We start from the raw sequence: 18,039 nt of genomic DNA, 5'->3' as shown, positions 1-18,039 counted from the left end.
CAAATACTGGTTTCCACTGGAAGTCGGACTGGGTCTGAGCTGGTCTTCTTTTGGTATAAACACCACTGTGTACTTGATGCCCTACGTTAACATGTCCCAGGCAGCATGAATCACTTTGTCTTTCAATGGCCACTGCCATTTACTCAGTTGAATATTCTCCCAAACCTGTGGCAATAGGAACTTCATGGGTGATCATAAGTGAATACAGCAAAATTAGTCACTTTTATTTAAAAGAAATAACATATTACAAATAAGTGTGCAAAACAATTTCTGTGATTAAATACACATAAAAGCAACATGCAACCTTGACATCAAAATCTGCGTAGAAGTTAGTCCTCAGTATGTTACATGATACTAAAAGAAACTTGACAAATTTAGAGAGTTTGCAGCTAAACAGTCTTAAAGTGAACTGGGATGTCAGATTCGAAGCATCTGTGAAATAAAATTTCAGAAGAGCAAGACTTCCCTCCCCCCAGATATTTAGTGCTATTAATCGAGAGCTTGTGTCTATTTCAGTTTCTAGTTTAGTATCTTATGCCTTAGTTCAGCAGTAAATATTAATTGCTGCGTAACAATTTGGGGGAAAGAATTTGCAATTGGTTTAGTCTAACCTAACTGTCTTTAGGCAAACATTATTTAGTATGCAACATCTCAAAGAAAAAAAAGTTTGCACATTTAAAGCCATTGCAGAGAAGTATACTTCGTGCCACCTCATTCATGTATTGTGCTGGATGTATAAGTGGCCTGTCCACTCTTCCAGTTGAAGCACAGGAATTTTAGAAGCAGTCAGTACAACTGTGACACCAGTACCAGCAGTGTTTTTTTTTTTAAACCTGGAATGGCTGCTTTCCTTACAGGAGGACTTGCCTCTACAGCTGCAGGAGTGCCACGTGCCTGTGGCCTGGGTACTTGCTTCACACACCAAGACGAGGTCAGCTGGGTCAGCAACTGCCCAAACGTGCCATCAGCTACTACGTACAGACAATTAGTGCTGACCATTCAACTTAACCAACAGTGGTGTGGTTACTACACCAACAGTAGTGTATAGCTGCAGGACTACCTCCACCCACCAAGCAGGGATCAGGCTACAGTCCTCTGTGGCTCCACACTTGTCCTCTCTTCCCTGCTAGGCTAAGATGTGTTGGGGAGAGAGGGGAAAGGCAGTACTCCTGGTCTGAACAAGGCTGGTAGAGTTTTATTTGAGTATGCTATTTGAGTATTTCCCCACTTCCAGCAATGCCTGAAATCTTCTGGTTTCACATCCCTTTTTCTAAGGCTAGGCCTGACATTTGTACAGCCCCCTGCGGATCTCTTAGTTGGCAGGCACTCGTGTTTTATCTGAAGTCGTTTCACAGTTTAGATTGAAGAGAAACCCAATAGGCACAAGCTTGTTGAAAGCCACATCTTGAAAACTTGAGTTGATGACAGTAACCCGAAGAGATTTTAATGATGAATGCTTGCAAAAATGAGAATAAACATATGTAGTCCCCTACTTCAGAGCTTGTTCTGATCATGTGGGGCCAGGCTTCTCAGTGAGGTCTGCTAAACGTTTCGATCAGTATTGGACATTCATATACTGTCCTTCCAAAGATGCAGAATAGCCAAGGCAATACTTTGACCTGTGCACTCCCTCGATTCAGTCAAAGCTTGTCATCAGTCATTTCTAGAAACTGAGCATAGACATCCCTTGAGCATTCCCCTTTTTGGTTGAATAAGAACTTGTAGTAGCTGCCATCTGCACATATTGCTGAAACAAAAACAAAGTCACTTTCAGTTCAGCTGTTCAAGCAGCACTGTTCTCTTACCTTAGCTATAGTTTAAGCTGGCCTTTCAAGCCAACAGAAGACACAGAGGTGTTCTGGAGGCACCTGAAGAGCCTGAGATTTGGTGTATCTCATGCGGTGTGTGTCAGCTAGCCTAGAGTCTGCCAGGTAGCTTAGCACTGCACCCAGCCTCACTCCATTACATCCAGCCTGTGCCCAGACAGCTTACCCTGGTGCAGCATTGGGCAGCGATGGCTCCTGGTCACAGCTGACACAGGCATGCAGCACTGCCTCACCTGAGTGCTCCTCGCAGCTCAAAGCGAGTGTGGCTCAGTGGCTGGTTCTCCAGCCAGACCCTCAGGGAGCTGCTGTTACTCACCTAAGACAGCATTTGGCTCTGTTCCAAAGGCACAAATGCATGGAGAGCCTGAGGGAACCTGAAATTTGGAAAAACTCCATTTGGAACTGAAGTATTTGGGGAGAAAGCTGGCTGAGGCCAAACTGAAAGAAAAAAAAGTAACAATTTGGTAAGGTGTTGATTAGAGTCAATTTAGAACTGCTAGCATGTTTGCACAAGTCAGGGTCCCACTAACTGCTCTTACACCACCTTCTTGTTTTCTTCAGTTAAGTATCAGGCAATATGAACAGGCCTGCTTCCATGGAAGGGTGACCCTATAACTATCTTTTTGTTACTTTACATGTTTAAGTGACTGCAGAAACTGCCAAAAGGATTGATTTTAGTAGAGTGTTTTTTTTAGTAGAAATTGTAAAAGTTACTAGAGAAGTATGTTAATGCAGAGACTAAACACCTCACTAGAAAACAAACAACCCGCAACCTTCTACTGGAAGAATTCTACAACTCCATAAGGGACAGCGGAAGCAGGGCAGTTGCTAAACAGTCCTAAATTTGCAACTTCGTGCAAGCAGCACAACAGATTACTGTTAGCAGCTCAAGGAGTGCAGGTATTAGCTGCTGCTACTGCCAACGCCTTAAACCCTACTGAAGGCCAACCAATCCCCCCCAAACAGGCCTCAGAACAGCTCAATCTATACCTTGACTGCTTATTTCTTTTGGGGTCTTCTGCAGCAAAAATATGTACTGTGCCGTGGTCACTGGATACGCAGATTAGGGAAGCATCCTGATTGAAGTTAATGCTGTGGAGAATAAGGACGGTTACTGGAAGCCACTCCCCGGTTTCCTGTGTGTACAATTCCCCGTTCTGGGGTTGCCTGCAGCAGCTGCCAGCCTGCCAGGTGAGGTGGTAATTGCTTCTCTCAGGAAAGAGATGGGACTTCTCCCATTCACAGCAGCTTTGCTGACAGGAATGAACACCCCTTTTGGTGGTGAGCACCCATCAGAACATGGAAGACCAGGTTTGTCAGCAGCAGCCAAGCAGCAGACTGCCCTGGAACAGACACTACTGGCAGGGTCTGTGCTGCCACCTCTGCTGAAAGAAGGCAAGGGCTCCGCTCTAAGGAGCAGGCAGGTAGGCGTTAGGTAAAGTGTGTAACATTCCTACCCCGATAACCAGGGTTCAGTGGAAGAACGCAAGTTACCCACCTCCCCGGGGAGTGCATCAAGCAGGGGATTGAGTCAAACTTTTGCATACAAGAGCCTGAGGCAGAGCAGCACTGAGTTATAATAAATGTTAGACTCACCCCCAGGTACCTCAGCCTAGTCTCTGTGGGAAGCATTACACTGCAGCACTGCATTCTCTGTATGCTGGTGTCAAGTATCCACCCAGCTGCAGTGCACTCAATGCAGAGAAATGAACCTGTCAGAGCACGTGTTTCCTCCCATGCCCTGTAATCCTGCCTATGTTCACACAGCTGCCAGCTACAGCTCTTCTAGCACTGGGCCAAGAGGAAGAAGCACAGCCCAATGCCTGGTGCAGCACTGGCCCCTCTGACTGCCTGAGTCCTGCTTTGTGCCTGTGGCACTGCAGCTCTCTGCTTTCTCAGAGAGACTCAGGTGCCACCTACCAGGCTGCTTCAGCACCACACTACCCGCACAGACACAAAGCATAAGCACTTAAACGTACCAGTATATATTGGCTGCCTGTGATCCTCTTCGTAGCTCCTGGATTAAATGCCCTGATGAAGTATCAAATATTCTTATGAGGGTCCCCTTGAGAAGGAATCAAGCATTATATTAGGAAATACAGAAGACTACTTGGGCAGCTATCTTTACATCTGTGAATACATTCCAGCATGCCCCCAAACAGACAGTTGGGTTTTTCATCTCAGTAGATTTGGAAGAACCTCTTAAAGTTAGTTTTGGGGAAGAATATTCATTCTCTCCCCCTCCCCCCAGTGCAGTGTTATAATGCTTTGGTATACAATCTTAGTAACTGCTCAGTAAGTTTTTTCCAAGTTATATTCTAAAGTACTAGTGCAGCCCCAGCATTAGTTCGCAAGTATTAAGAGTAGACATGGGGATAGCTTCTCCTGCCCAGGTTCTGCAAATCATTTATTGCCTGTTCCCCATATTCTGTACTATTTTGATTACTGATTTTTTTCCCCACTTGAATATAATCAGGTAGTTTTGGTCTTACCTTACAATTAGAATTTACCTAGAATAATTATTTACCTACTTACTACATGCTCATTATCTGTGTTAATCCAAATCTAAGAGACCTCATAGACAAGTCAGGTTACAGATAGAAGACTGCATTAGAAAACTGTACTTCAATCAGAGAGTAAACTACACTTGACAGCAGAGACATTAACAAATTAGTGTATCTCAAAGCAGCCAACAATTTAGTAGTGCTTTCATCTGGTGAAGAGCACATACATATTGTCAGCTGCAATTCACATTACACACCTGGTTAACAAATGCCTCTTACCAATCTCACATCAGTAAATAACATCACCCAACAGAGAAAAATTAAGTTGATGCTTTCCTCAGTTTAAGATGTGAACTTGAGATGTTTGTTCACGGTGTGTTCAAATGCGGCGTTCTGCCTATATACTTCTCTCAGTCTGCAAATGCTGTTTGAACTTACTCTATACAAAAAGAGTTCTCCTAGCATTATCCAGTAGATCGTGATTCTATTTAGCAATGGTGTTTGCAGCTTAAGAGCTTTGTTTAGAGGACTTAGAGTAGCTCTGCCTAGTTAAGAGAGACTATGGCTGCTTTTACTTTAAGCTTCTTGAGCTATTGGCTCTGTAGTAGAACCTAATCTAAACAAACTGCTTGGATTAATTTAGCTCATCCTTTCAAAACTCATTTTAATTGAGTAGAAGAAGGTAGCAAGTACTCAGCTCTCCTCATGCCCATTTACTTTACATTCATTCGGACACTTTGGAGCCAGCCTTTGGGAGATGAAGCTCACTAGCAGATTCCACTCCAGTTCCTAAGGGGAAGGCAGGTCTATGACTTGCTTTGCAAAGAAACTTAAGGGTATTTTTCAGTGTATTGCATTCTGTAGTCCTATGAAACTCAAGACCACACAAAGTGTGATCAATATTCCAAGAACCTTTTTATTGTTACACACTGTATGAAAACACCTGCAGCGAGCGTATTAGGAAAACAGTTATGCCATAGCAGAACTGAAGTCCTCCAGTATGACAGTCCTATTTGCAAGTATTTCTTTAACAGTGGTTTTAAAGTTAAACAGAAATTAACAAAGGTGAAAGACTGCAGATAAACTTTTTTTTTCTTAAAGAAGAAAGAAAAACTAAAAGCTAAATAGTATTTTTTGAAGAAAACATGAAATACATGAACTGCTTGGGCCAAATCTTGTTCAAGTGCTCCTGAAAAGTCACAGCTACAGTCAGCTAGAATAGAAATGCTACCTCAAGCACTGCATTGGGATTGCTGTTTGGGTATCCTGAAGAGGCAGTAAGGATGATAAAAAAACTGAGAATGCATATTTCAAAAGACAAATTGTCCAGTTAGTTACTCCTATGCCTTTCCTATGAAAGGATGTGACTTCCTATTTTAGGAGGAGTTACTACACTAGAATGCATAGTAAGTCAGAGGTAAGAGGATATTCTTACTTTTTCTGATGCTGTTGCAATTCTTGTTCCCTGCAGGTTTAAAGCTATACAGCTCAAGACTCCTTCATGAGCTGGTATGTCTACAGGAGGCTTCTCTGTATTAGCCAGATCCACTATCTGCACGTGCCCGGTATGTGTTCCAGGAAATGCAAGGAGAGAATTATTACTATTTGGACAAAGGACACAGAGACCTAAAAGAAAAAAAGGAAAAGGAAAGTAACTGTGTAGTTTCCGTAACCTAATAAATTTTTCAAACAAGCTTCTAAGACCAGTAATTTAAAAATAAACAAACATGCATGTAACAAATAAGAAGTTAATTTTAATGGCTACTGCAGTATCCCAAAACGTGAGCCATCCATAAGAGCAGAGTATTCCCAGGATCCTGGTGATACCAAATACATTTTTGCCCACTCAGTCCACAGCTAGCAGAGCGATGGGTGGGTATTACAAGAACCAACATGCTACTTTATCTTCCACCTTATGCCTAACAGCTTGCAAATCAGTGGGCCAACTCAGCATTTACATTGTACTGCCTTGAATGCAACGAGAAATTCCAGGTTTGCTTCTAGCAGGCTTGAAAACCTCAGAAGATGGGGGTTCCTGAGCTCCTAGCAGAGAGGACATTGTCCTTATGTCCAAGCTGATCCTCCCAAGATACAAAGCATGGCCAGTACCCCTTGTTATTGTGTCCGGCACTTTCAAGAAGAGTTTAGCTCCATCCTTTCTGTAACTGTCCTTCAAGTAGGTGTAGGCCACCAGCTGCAGATAAGCCCTTCAGTTTCCTTTCTGCAAGACTAAACAGGCCCAGCCCCAAGAGCCTCCCTTGCAGGCCCTGTGCTTCGGGACCCTGACAACCATCACAGCTGCACACAGCCGTGCCTGGAGGCAGAGAATCACAGCCACTATTAAACCCCTCCAGGATTAGCCCTTCACTTACACAGCTTGTCCTAAGTGTGCAGCTGACCCAGGAGCGTGCGCATCTCCTTATTCTCAAGGCTCTTCTTCCTAAAAGCACCTCCCCTTTTCTATAAGTAATGCCACTGCAAAGAACCTATTCCTCAGGGTCAAACCTGAGCCCTCTCCCAGCCACACATACTCAGAGCCTAGAGCTGACAGCACTGCACTAGACGGTATTTAGCCTGGGGCACTAATACTCTGCTCGGTTCGGGATACTGCCTGACATTTCAGATTCAGCTCGTTTCAACAATGGAGAGGTCATTCCTTGCTAATTAGCCTCTTCTTGACACTGTAGAGAGTAACTCTCTAGACAGCTCTAACTTGATTAGAAAAGAGGCATGATGCACTTTAATAGTTTGTGTTGACAATTAAGCTTTTGGCTCAAAACACATTACATTTACAGATTCTTTACCTAAGAAAGCACACAGCTCCTCCACAAATCAAACCTGTAACGTAATAGGAGCACATGAAAAAGCCTTTCTGTGCCAAGCATGAATATATTTTAATAACCATTTGATAAAAACAAAAACATCTCCAAAGGGCATAGCTGTAATGTTGCAAGTAAACTGTTTAATGACTTACTAAGTGAAACAGATTCAGGCATCTAAACATAAATAGCATTAAAAGAACAGAACAAAATTGCTTCCATCCCCCAGCCCGTACACACCACTAACCTTTAGGGTTGTAGCAGGTTTCGAAGACGTGCAACTGGTGGGGATTGTGTGTGAACGTGAAAACTTTAATCATGGAGTCCAAGACTACCACAATTCTGAAAGAGACAAGAAATTCCTATGACTTGCTGGGGGTTAAGGGTTAAAAGAGGGATCTGTATATTAACTCAGGTCTGCAAAGGCTTTCAAGATTTAATGGCTATATTATTTCCTCCCACTCTACAGACTTGCAAAGAACACAGCTACAAGCCTGCAAAGCACTTTTATCTAAAGCTATGGCAGCAGAAACCCCCCACCCACACTTACACAAAACTCCAGCTCCTAATAACAGCTCTTGCTCTAGAGATTCACTTGAATTCCCTTCACACTCCATACATAGAAAAAAAAAAAAAAACCACTGTCAGCAGTAGCCACTCAAGAATGTTTCCCTTTATTAGGGGGCTGAAAAGTCCTACAGGCTTTTCATCAAGGTTTCAGATACTTGAGTTGTGATCTGTTAACACACAACGCTTGCCCCTGAAAGCCTGTTTTAGATAAGCATCAGCAGTTAGAGCTAAGAGTTAACCAAAATCCATTTCTATATACAGTCAGAAATGAGTGCACAAGGCCAATCTGTGCATTTGGAACAAGTGTGTTGCACCTACCTGTCTCTTCGCAGCTTAACTGCTTTGACTTCTGTAGAAAATTCTATCTCAATGACAGTCTTCTTCTTCAGATCATCCCAGATCATTACTGGAACAGTGCACAGACTGCATTAGTTCACCAAGGCATATCTGAAGATCCAGTGTCTGCATTACAACAACTTCTAGTTTCTGAGAAGACTAGGAGGTGCATCCAATAGCTAAGCAGTTACAGCCTGGTGTGCTGCTAGCCATAAGGTATTTAGCGACTGCATACCAACCCATGGCTCCTGCAGGTAGGAGCTGGTAAACTAAATTCAAAAGCTGATAATAAAAATATCTTTTTCTAAAGATGAACGATTTTTTCTTTTATTTTTTCTTTTTTTTTTTTTTTGGGGGGGGGGTACACGACGACGACGACGACTGTTTCTTTATTTCACTGACAACCCTCAGAATAAAATGTAATGTTTTCCTAATAAGCCTGCCGGCCAGGGCCCCCTTCCCCCCTCAGGCTGCTGAGCCACAGGACGCCCTTCGCAAAGTTAACAGAAGCACAGAGGGCTCTGCTCTCAGAGAGCAGTCATTGCAGATCCCTGCTTCTTAACACTGCAGCAGCATAATACAACAAATTTCACCACACCTACCTAGACCTGCTGCAGCCTCCCTTCCCACCCAACCCTCAGAATACTGGACCCCAGCTCAAGGCTGGGATTTGGGAGTTCTTTTGACAGTTCCACACAGCCTAGCAAGGCACACATTTACAGACAATTCCTGGAGACTCAAGACAGTACCTTTGTTAGGTGGGTACTTCGGCTTTTTTCCTCCACCTACTAGTGCTAAATAGTTGCAACGAAATAGCATTTCGACATGGCCAACGCCGCCTTCTAGAAATTCTGGAAGATAAACGTATTTTATTTAAGAGCGTCACAACCTGTTAAAATGCCTTCTAATTTTTACTGAAGTTACAACAGAAGTTTGCATTATCTAGCATGCTGCTCAGACACCCAAAAAGACTTCTTCTCCCAACTAACTTAAAAACAACGAAAACCACCATACAGAATCCTCCAAGAGTGGAGGTGACAGACATGAGATATCTTTGTTGCCCTAACACCACATAACTAAAGGTTTTTGTTTTATTTAAGATTAGGATTTTCAGTAAAGTTGTTTTATTCCTCACAGCAAAGATCACTACTGCCGTGGTCAGACAGTTGGGACAAGCCTCATTTCATAATATAGAGCAAACAACACAGCAGCGTTTTAAAACACTATAGAAACATTCTGTGAGAGTAGGTCAAGCAATATCATGGTAGCTTAATCATTTCTATTATACAGTGGCTTTGTAAAAACATTTAGAAACGCTGATTAATTCATTGAAGTTCCTTCCCCAACTAATTCCCCTCATGCACTCTTCAAGTCTGGTGTTGCTCTCTTATGCTAAAGCTGTGCATTTAAAATAAGGCCAACACTACGACCAACAAGGCCATGAACGTTTTTTTTTTTTGCAAGGGGCTTTGTCTTTATAGTCTTGGTGGATTTGAGGAAACAAGACAAAAAATATACATACATGTAGTAAGTGAACCAGAATCTCTAATTCTGTTCTCTGGAACATCCCATAGCTGCTAGAACAGTAAAGTATGGTCCAGCTCCAGTGAGCCTCTGTTCAAGTTTTACACGATGCAGGAAATGTAATGAAAGCAAATCAGATCAGCTGGTACAGTCAGTTTCTTAATTACAGTGCTAGGAAATTCTTTTTTTCTTCTTAACCTTATCTGCAGAGGAAGCAGAATAAGGCACCATGCCCATGGAAGAATAAAGCATCAACCAGGGGATTTCATAATAAAAGAATTTTTCTATCTGATGACATTTGAGCAGGGTCTTGGTTTTGTTTACGTAGCTTAGAGGGAACCTTGGCATTCCACAGGGGAAGGGGGAACTGAACTATCAGGAAGAGAGGCCATAACTGTGGCCTTCAGATGATCCGAGTCAAAAACCAAACCTCTTCCTTTAACAGACTGTCAAACACCTCCACACAGGGACAGGCTCCACTAAGAAAGACGGATGAAACTAGGAGTCTACTTCAAAGCTAGAGGGAAAGTCGAAATTTCAGAAGGAATCAAGAAAGACCTACTGTCAGAAACATGGATGGGAGAAAGAAAAAAAGAGGATGTGGGAGGAGATACTACAATGGAAAGATTTAGACATACGCATGAAGGATAGGAGGAAGGGAGATTCCGACATCAAGAGGCACTACAGCACATCTGGATGTTAGGGCTTGGCCATACAATGCTGGAAATAGATGCCTGGAAAGATACTCATGTTGGAGCAGTTAAGTCTTGGATTTTGTACAAGTCGTGGTTTCTTCAACATGACTTTTGACTACTGAATTTCCGTCCTGAACAGATGTATGTGACCACTACCCCCGTCTCCACCAGATCCTCCTCTTAACTCCATTAAAGCACTAAAAGCCTAACAGTACATGCTGTTACGAAGTACTATCCCTGGAAGTCTGAAAATACTCTTAAGTATGATAACTTGAGACTTTAAGAACATGTGATAAGGTGAACCTATGCTAGAATAGACACTTTATTCATTAGATTTACAGCTCTGACTGGTGACGCTTAGACGAGCGACTTTATGGAAATCCATAAGGGACACAAGCCAGGTTGCAAGAATTACGACTCGGTTTCGTGCTGAGGTACAGATATCAAACAAGTAGACGAGTTCCACCTGGGACTCTCTGCTCTGCTGACTCATAGGGTTAAACATACCTGAGCGGTGAACAAGATTGATACCGAGAGGTCAGACTATGCAGGATGTGGAAATACACAGAACAAAGTGTGAAAGGGAATCCGACTCATAAGAAATGAGTCACAACAGTTTTCTAGAGTCCTTGAAAAATGTTCAGAGCTACCATCAGGGAGAGTTTTGGCAATGAACTCAACGGGACTTCAACCTGACTTCTGATTCTTTTAGCACGCTACCACAGATGACAGCTCCAAGACACGATGCTCACAGAATAATTTACTGTTAAAAACAGAAAATGGCTCGTCAGCTTTGGCCACGTGAACAGTGGTTTCACAGGAATTACAGTGCTATTTAAAGTACATTTTCCCTTGTCTAAATCTCCTTTCTAGTTTATCACCACAGACTGAAAGCACTGGGAAACCTGTTTAGCATGTCAGTTTTCCTCCTACACTTCAGGCTAGGATCACACTGCTGGATTTCATTTTCCCTTATTTTGACTCAATTACATTTGCTTTCTGGTGAGAGCTCCATTACCTGTTAACACAGCTCACCTAGTCTTTTCTGTTAAGACACAATAGGTGCTTTACCACATTGAGATCAGCCTAGATTTTTTAGAAATATAGAGAATGCGTAGTATAGAGCATTAGAGGTCTGAATTCAGTGCTCTTGCGAGCAGTAGTCTAAGCAAGTACAAAGTGTTACGCTCAGATCTCCGGTAAAAAGGCAGTAGTTTTATAGTTGTGCTAGATCACCCACTGCACAAGAACAGAACGAGTTCTCTTGGTGACACACAATATTGCTGCAGCAAGCAACTCTTATCCCAGTCGTGAGCAGCCAGACAACTTATCTCCTACCCAGGACAACAAACATCAGCAACAGCTACTGCAGTTCAGCTGCAGCAAGAAAGGTGAGAACTTCATCAGCAGCCAGCTTTATGCAAATTAATAGCATATGAACATCTGACAAGGCAGTGGCATAAGTGAGAGTCCCTCTGAGACCAACCTGGATTTCCTTCCTGAGGTTTGATTCTAAGCCTTCCAGTGATGTAAAAGCAAGAGCTAGGCAAGAATCTTACGGGGGGGGGAAAGAAAAAAAAGCTCAGGAGGCTGAGCTTCCAACACAGAACTAGCATGGTAGAAGAATTAAGCATTTTTACCTTGTTTCTCTTTTTCTTTGAGTGGATCTGCATTATAAACTCGGAATCCATTTTCCATTCCACATGCAAAGCATCCTGTAGTAAAAAGCACATACACAGATATATACACACACATATAGTCATCGTGAGGTCCGCTGAAGATCTATGCCAGAACCAGAAGGTTAGGAGAGCATTACTCAATAACTGCAGGGTTAAAAGTAGGCCCACGACCACTTGCCAGCTTTGTTAGCGTTTGCACGTGAAAAGCATTCAGAGAAGTTGTCCTCTGTGGTGGTTTCTATTGAAAGTGGAAAGTTCTTGGTATTCTTTTTTGACAGGTGAGGAAACAATGGAAGGAAAGGGGAGCGATTCACAACCCATCTGTGTCCTACATGCAGTGCCAAGGGAAGGAAACCTGCCTCTTAACAGTTATGGTCCCCCAGTTGTTATGAAGCAAAACCCCTCCTTTCTTACTAGGTCAGAATTTACCCCGTGATTACAAGATATCAAGCACGATCCATTGTTTGTGTTTCTGCAGAAGAGAGCTTATCAAGTGTAGTTTTTTAAGGAAGCTCCAAGGAGAGCCCAGGAGTGTCAGATGCCAATAATGACATGACAAGAGCTTAAGTCTAAACCAGGAAAAGAATTGGAAAAGTTAAATTTTAGAACTGGAAAAGTAAAAAAAAAAAAAAAATAAAAATTGAACAGTAAAATTTTACCTACACTTGCATACAGAAGCACAAACATGCCTTTTTAGCAGAATCCAAACTACCAGCATCGCATCCTGCTGCTTTATCCGCTAGTGGGTGAACGCAGTTACTAACATAAAGAAGTGCCAGTGTGAAGTTGGAGCAATTACAAGTCATTAAGCAGCAGCAAGCATCACCGTGACAGACTGACAGAACATTAGTTGCTATGCAATTTATATACACTGCATCAAAAATTCTGTTACAGTCTTCAAGGTACTGGAAGAGAGTCAGCGGAGCCCGGCCTCATTCTCACGCATCGCGATGGCTGCAATGGTTTAACCCCCAACTGAAAACCGGGGAGATGTGTCGAAAGGCCCCCGGAGGGGAAGGAGGCCCTCAGGCGCAGCCTGCCCACGGTGCCCACACCACCTGCTCGGATCCACGTGCCCAGAGCCTTCCTCACACCGCATTGCTGCGGGGCCATGCCTCAGAGGCTGCCACAGGGACTCAGAAGGGTCACAAGTGGCCAGACAAGATGGTAGCAGGCCTGGCTGTGTTGTGGGCAAACCATATCTGCACGTAAGGTCAACAAAGGACAAGGCGCGTGTGCTCACTGAAGGGCAAGCAAGCATCATTCACTACCTCTTCTGCCGCTCATGTCTTGATACAGTTTAAGATGTCAGAAGAAACAATACGATTGATAACACCTTTTTCTACACAGATTGGCCATCACAGCAGTAGCTGTTATATGGGAAAGCCACAACACAAAGAATAATAAAATAATAATAATTAAAAAAAAAAAATCAGTGTTCTCACATAATACAGGAACACGTAACAAACTTGATCCTGACAACAGCACTAACTTAAAACCCCCACAGCTTCAGGGGGAAGGGGGGGAAGATGACCAAAAATGCCAGTTTGAGGTTCTTTCTTAATACTTCAGGAGTTTCACTCCAAACAGTACTTAAAGAGCAAACCAAACAACAACAGAAAAAGCATTACATACGTGCTCTACTGTACAGACCAGTATCTCACAAGTGTGTGGGTGTAAGCTTGGAAGCATCCTTAGGGTTCCTGTTCACTGAGCTCATACATACAAAGCAAAAACTCCTCTAAGATCCATCTCTGCAAGCCTCAATGTAGAAAGGGAAAAACCCTTTTTATATATCATCATTAAAAGCAGAGTCACAGGCACAATATCCTAATCTCTTCTAACAACACAATAGTCAATGAACAGGAAAAACAAACCCAAAACATACCCTCAAACAAATGAAACAAAAACCACAAACCCCCAAGCCCAAAAGACTCACAGGCACTTTACCCTGTCCAAACTGCTGTAATGAATTAAGTGTGAAAAGTCCTTCTTTACCAACGTAAATGCACAGGAAATGAAAACAAATCAAACACACACATACAGGAAAACATAATAATTACAGAAAGATTAATAAACATATTAAAGTAGATATTTTTAAGTAAACTAAATTAATTCCCCTTCTCCCTTCCTGGTGCATCACTCTTTAGCTTGCTCCGACAGCTGAACACGTAACAGCTCCCTGCGTGGAAACAACAGCACTAACAAGCTGCCACCTCTTTCAGTATACTTTACTGGGATAACTAGAAGAGAAATGATAATGGAAACATTTCTCGCTACAGGAAGTAATACTGTACAGGATGAGAACTAATCTGCTTCTGGTACCTGCAGTATGTATCCATATAATTATTTCTCCAGTGACAGTTTTAAATCAGCATATCATATTTCCAGGAGAGCGGAAGAAGGATGGTGAAACTGTCCTATACTAAAAGCACACAGAAGTTTTCCTTGTGTTAATACCCGAAGCTTATAACAGACCCAAACAGAACACGCCTAATGCAATAAAATGCAGACGTAACATTTCCTGTAGCACTGCTACAGCTTTTCTGCAGGGCTAACCTTGTGACAAAGACATCAGCTGCTTTTCATTTCTTGGGAATATCTCCATTTTTAACTGGCGACAACACAACAAAAAATAATTAAAGAGGGAATGGGGTCAATGTTGACATTCCACATACAGTTGATTGCTATTGACAGATTCACAAAGTTCTTAGTCATGGCAATCTCTAAGCCAGAGGAGGGGAAAAAAACATAAAGATGACTGCACATTTCGATTCCAGGTTATGGAACCAGTTTTGGAATCCAGTGTTTCCTCCCTGATCCCAGTATTTATCAGTGGGATTACAAGTCCACCAGTTCACCTGTACCGTCGTGACTTGTAAGCTGTATGTGTAACTGGGAAGGGGCTGCCAGAAGCCGAGTGTGGGAATTGTTGCAATAATAGCTATGCTTCCCTCGGCAGGAAGCCCGCATCTCATTTTTGAGAAGGGACAGGCATGCTGTCAGAGAGCCACTGACAGAGAAGACAACTCGGACACTTTTAAAAGTTTTGATTCAGATGCAAGGTAAAACTGAACTTCCCCAGAATTATTACCCTAACCTGCAGCTGTGCCTGTTCCTGCAGTAAAGTATTACTTGCCAACAGTCCCTGTGAGGCCATGGAGGCTTTTGTCTGCTCTTCTAAAAACAAAGAAAAAGAACAGGTTAAATTCACGACTAAGCTAGAAGATGCCAAAAGCTGACAGAGAGACCTGCAGGCTGTAGGGCCTAAGATCCATAAACCACCATAATGAAGCCTGGGGACATTAGTATGGCAGAAGCAGTTCCTAGCACATTCATTTTCCTTGCAACAGAAAGTTTTGTCTAAAGCCATAAAAGAAAGCCCAGAAACCTACTCACATCCTAACTTGTGGGGTCCTATAGCTGAGCATTTCAGTTCACTACATGAGCTCAAATGAATAAGCCAAGTGTTTCTACACCAGAACAAGTCCAGGCCTCAGCTCTCAGACTAGCTTTAGACTACAGCAGCGACAAAGGAGAAACCTGTCAGTAACTGACAGGTATACTTTCTGGTATGGAACTTATTATCGCGGTTTCTCTATTCATTTCTGTCAAGTGCTTTAACGTTCCTCTGAAAGCATTAGAAAAGTGAAATTAAGAACTTTAGAGCATTCTGTTTTCAAACACCAGAGAACACCTTGCAACACAGGCCGTTTTGCCTGCTTCTAAATTTAAAAACAAAAAGATGGGAAGGGTCCCCAGTATGAAGACACAGGATTGCTCAAAACAGAGCAAAGGAAGTATGCCTCAGAAAAACTGCGGACGTTAGCTTTATCACTCGTCAGCCACGGAAGTTAAGACTGGAAGAGCCTTATTAGATCATTCCTCCCATCCTCCTATCGTTATGGGATTGGCTCGTCTTAAATTACTAAGAAATTAGGTTATTGTGACAATATATGCAGACACCCACACTACTAAGCTTCAGCACTCAAGTGACTCATATTTCTATTTTTGGGAGAAGCAACATGGAAGAAGTGAGCTTTTCCTCTTATCAACTTGCCTTTGAGCAGCCGAAGACTTGCCCTTCCAGAACACTTGGAAAAAGGCCCTAAACTAACACAGATTTCGCGTGCTACCTACAGTCCACAAGTCACCACCACAAGTCACCACCACAAGCACGAAGAGCTGCTGGGGCTTGCAAATGAAAACCAAACTTGTTTTCTGTTCACTTCTTTTTGGTTGTTGTTAGCCAGGCAGCTGGCCAGGCTATGTGGGACAGGACTTGAATACTGTTGGGAGTAAGCACCTCAGTTCACAGAGCACACAGATACCACAGACAAGTTCCTTAAACTGCTTTGGATTCAACTTTTCAAAAGAGTGTTTAATTTGTGTTAACTGCTACAGAATTTAGGGAAGCCTTTGCAACAAGTTTTACATGGTAAAATGATGTTCTAAAGGCATTTTACAGGAGAAGAGACTCCTACCTTCTCATACAGTTCTTTTGTACAATCCAACCCCATCACAGGCCAGGTATCAAACACCACAGATTCATTACAGACCCCCACAGATCTGCAATGAAGCACGTCCTTGCTAGTCTTTTTCCATCTCTGTTGTAAACGCGAGACAAAAGCACGTGCAAACAGAGTTGCTCGAGAACAGACTATGCTATTGTTTCTGAGTTAACAGGGTTGCTTGAGCAGAGCTACCAAGAAGCTCACTTCATTAACAGCTTGATATACTACCGACAAAAGTATCAGCAGAGATGTTAGCTTGGAATCGCTGGGTAGGTCTTGTTAACACATCACTTCGAGAGCATCGGCAACAGGTATGGGAACTGCCACCTGCAGTGACAGAGGCTGCAAGACTGTCTTAAGCAAGAGCACTATTTGGTAAGACAGGGGGGTGTTACAAAATGATGACTTTCCATTCCTTTTTCCACAAGAGGACACTTATTCATAGGACCAGTGCTATTTTTATGTTGTAAGAGCAAGACGAGGCACGGGGACCCCCTCCCTAGCACAGGGCCTCTCTCTCCCCTAACAAAGAAGTAAATAAACTAAGCGCACAGTTCTGCAGCTCTCTGATGGTCCGCAGACAGCACCCTGTGCTCACCTACGGGTACAATTAACATTAAAAAAAAAAAAAAAAACATTTTACAGCTCAGGCCAGACACAAAGTCATAGCTCGATTTTACACCCGAAGCGTTTACACCCAGAAAGCCACACTTCGCGAGTTACCCTTCCAGCAGCACGGTTTCAGCACACCCCTTAAGCCCACTTTTTGGGGAAGATGCGAGGCCGGCTGCAGCCACGCACCCTGCGGCGGGGCCAGGCCAGCACCCGGCCGCTGGGGCACACCAGGGCGCCCAGCACCGGCCCCTAGCCCACCCCCGGGCCCTCTGAGCATCGGCAGAGCACGGAAAGGACTGAACCCCCCTCACACACGGCTGGGAGGATTCAACCGAGGGCTGCCCGCACAGCGGCGGCCGGGGCCAGGCCCTCACAGGGCCCCGCTCCCCTCAGAGCGCCCCCGGCCCCCTCAGAGCGCCCCGCTCCCCTCACGGAGCCCCCGGCGCCCTCAGAGCGCCTCACCCGGCCCCTCCCGGCCCCCCCTCACCGTGGTCCTGGTTGAAGCCGGCGTAGAGCAGCCCGTTGCCGTGCGGGTTGGCCGGCAGCAGGTTCATGGCTCCGGCCCGCCGCCCTCCTCCTCCCCCCGCGGCCCCTTTAAACCATGGCGGCCCCCGCCCGGGCCGAGCCGAGCCGAGCCGGGCCGAGCCGGGCCGAGCAGACGGCGCCGCTTCCGCCCCGCCAGGCCGCGCCGCCGAGCCCGATCGGGCCAGGCGGGGAGCGCCGAGCGATCGAGCCGCGCCCGTGCGGAATGGCGGCGGGAGCGCGCCGCCGGGGGGGCGGGAGGCGGGAGCGCGCCCGGCGCTCTGAGGGGAGCTGGGGGGGCTCTGAGGGGGCTGCACCGAGCGTGGGGGGCGGGGGGCGGAGGGAGCACTTCACAGAAAGCTCGCGTATGTGGCTGACCAAGTATTGGACTAGTAAGGACGGGAGGAATGCAGAAAAGCATGCTAAAAGAGGGAT

General features: G+C 44.3%; 1 protein-coding gene across 2 annotated transcripts; it reads right to left on the bottom strand.

The window, feature by feature from the left end:
* Nucleotides 1-203: 203 nt before the first annotated feature.
* WDR45B (WD repeat domain 45B) lies at nucleotides 204-17,778 on the bottom strand. Of its 2 annotated transcripts, XM_048075892.2 has the most exons (10): nucleotides 17,570-17,777; nucleotides 11,915-11,989; nucleotides 8,805-8,906; nucleotides 8,038-8,125; nucleotides 7,397-7,491; nucleotides 5,766-5,956; nucleotides 3,806-3,891; nucleotides 2,817-2,918; nucleotides 2,143-2,264; nucleotides 204-1,747 (listed from the first exon to the last, which is right to left on the bottom strand). In XM_048075892.2, the coding sequence occupies exons 1-10, from the start codon at nucleotides 17,634-17,636 to the stop codon at nucleotides 1,641-1,643; spliced, it is 1,035 nt and encodes a 344-aa protein (XP_047931849.1). In that variant the 5' UTR covers nucleotides 17,637-17,777; the 3' UTR covers nucleotides 204-1,640. The 2 variants fall into 2 exon arrangements, with proteins under 2 accessions (XP_047931849.1, XP_066836246.1); XM_066980145.1 differs by lacking the exon at nucleotides 11,915-11,989 and having other exon boundaries at nucleotides 17,570-17,778.
* Nucleotides 17,779-18,039: the final 261 nt, after the last annotated feature.

Source organism: Anser cygnoides, chromosome 19, assembly GCF_040182565.1.
Source record: "Anser cygnoides isolate HZ-2024a breed goose chromosome 19, Taihu_goose_T2T_genome, whole genome shotgun sequence".
Taxonomy (NCBI): Eukaryota; Metazoa; Chordata; class Aves; order Anseriformes; family Anatidae; genus Anser; species Anser cygnoides.
This window is presented reverse-complemented; position numbering and strand designations above follow the sequence as displayed.

What these genes read in the sequence shown, in the direction of transcription:
- WDR45B (XM_048075892.2), bottom strand. Translation starts at nt 17,636, where the DNA reads ATGAACCTGCTGCCGGCCAACCCGCACGGCAACGGGCTGCTCTACGCC. An exon ending in CAGGCAGCCAATATATACTG is followed by an intron (nt 2,919 to 3,805) that starts GTACGTTTAAGT and finishes TATTCTCCACAG; the next exon opens with CATTAACTTCAATCAGGATG. An exon ending in AGAGCCAAATGCTGTCTTAG is followed by an intron (nt 1,748 to 2,142) that starts GTGAGTAACAGC and finishes TTTTTGTTTCAG; the next exon opens with CAATATGTGCAGATGGCAGC.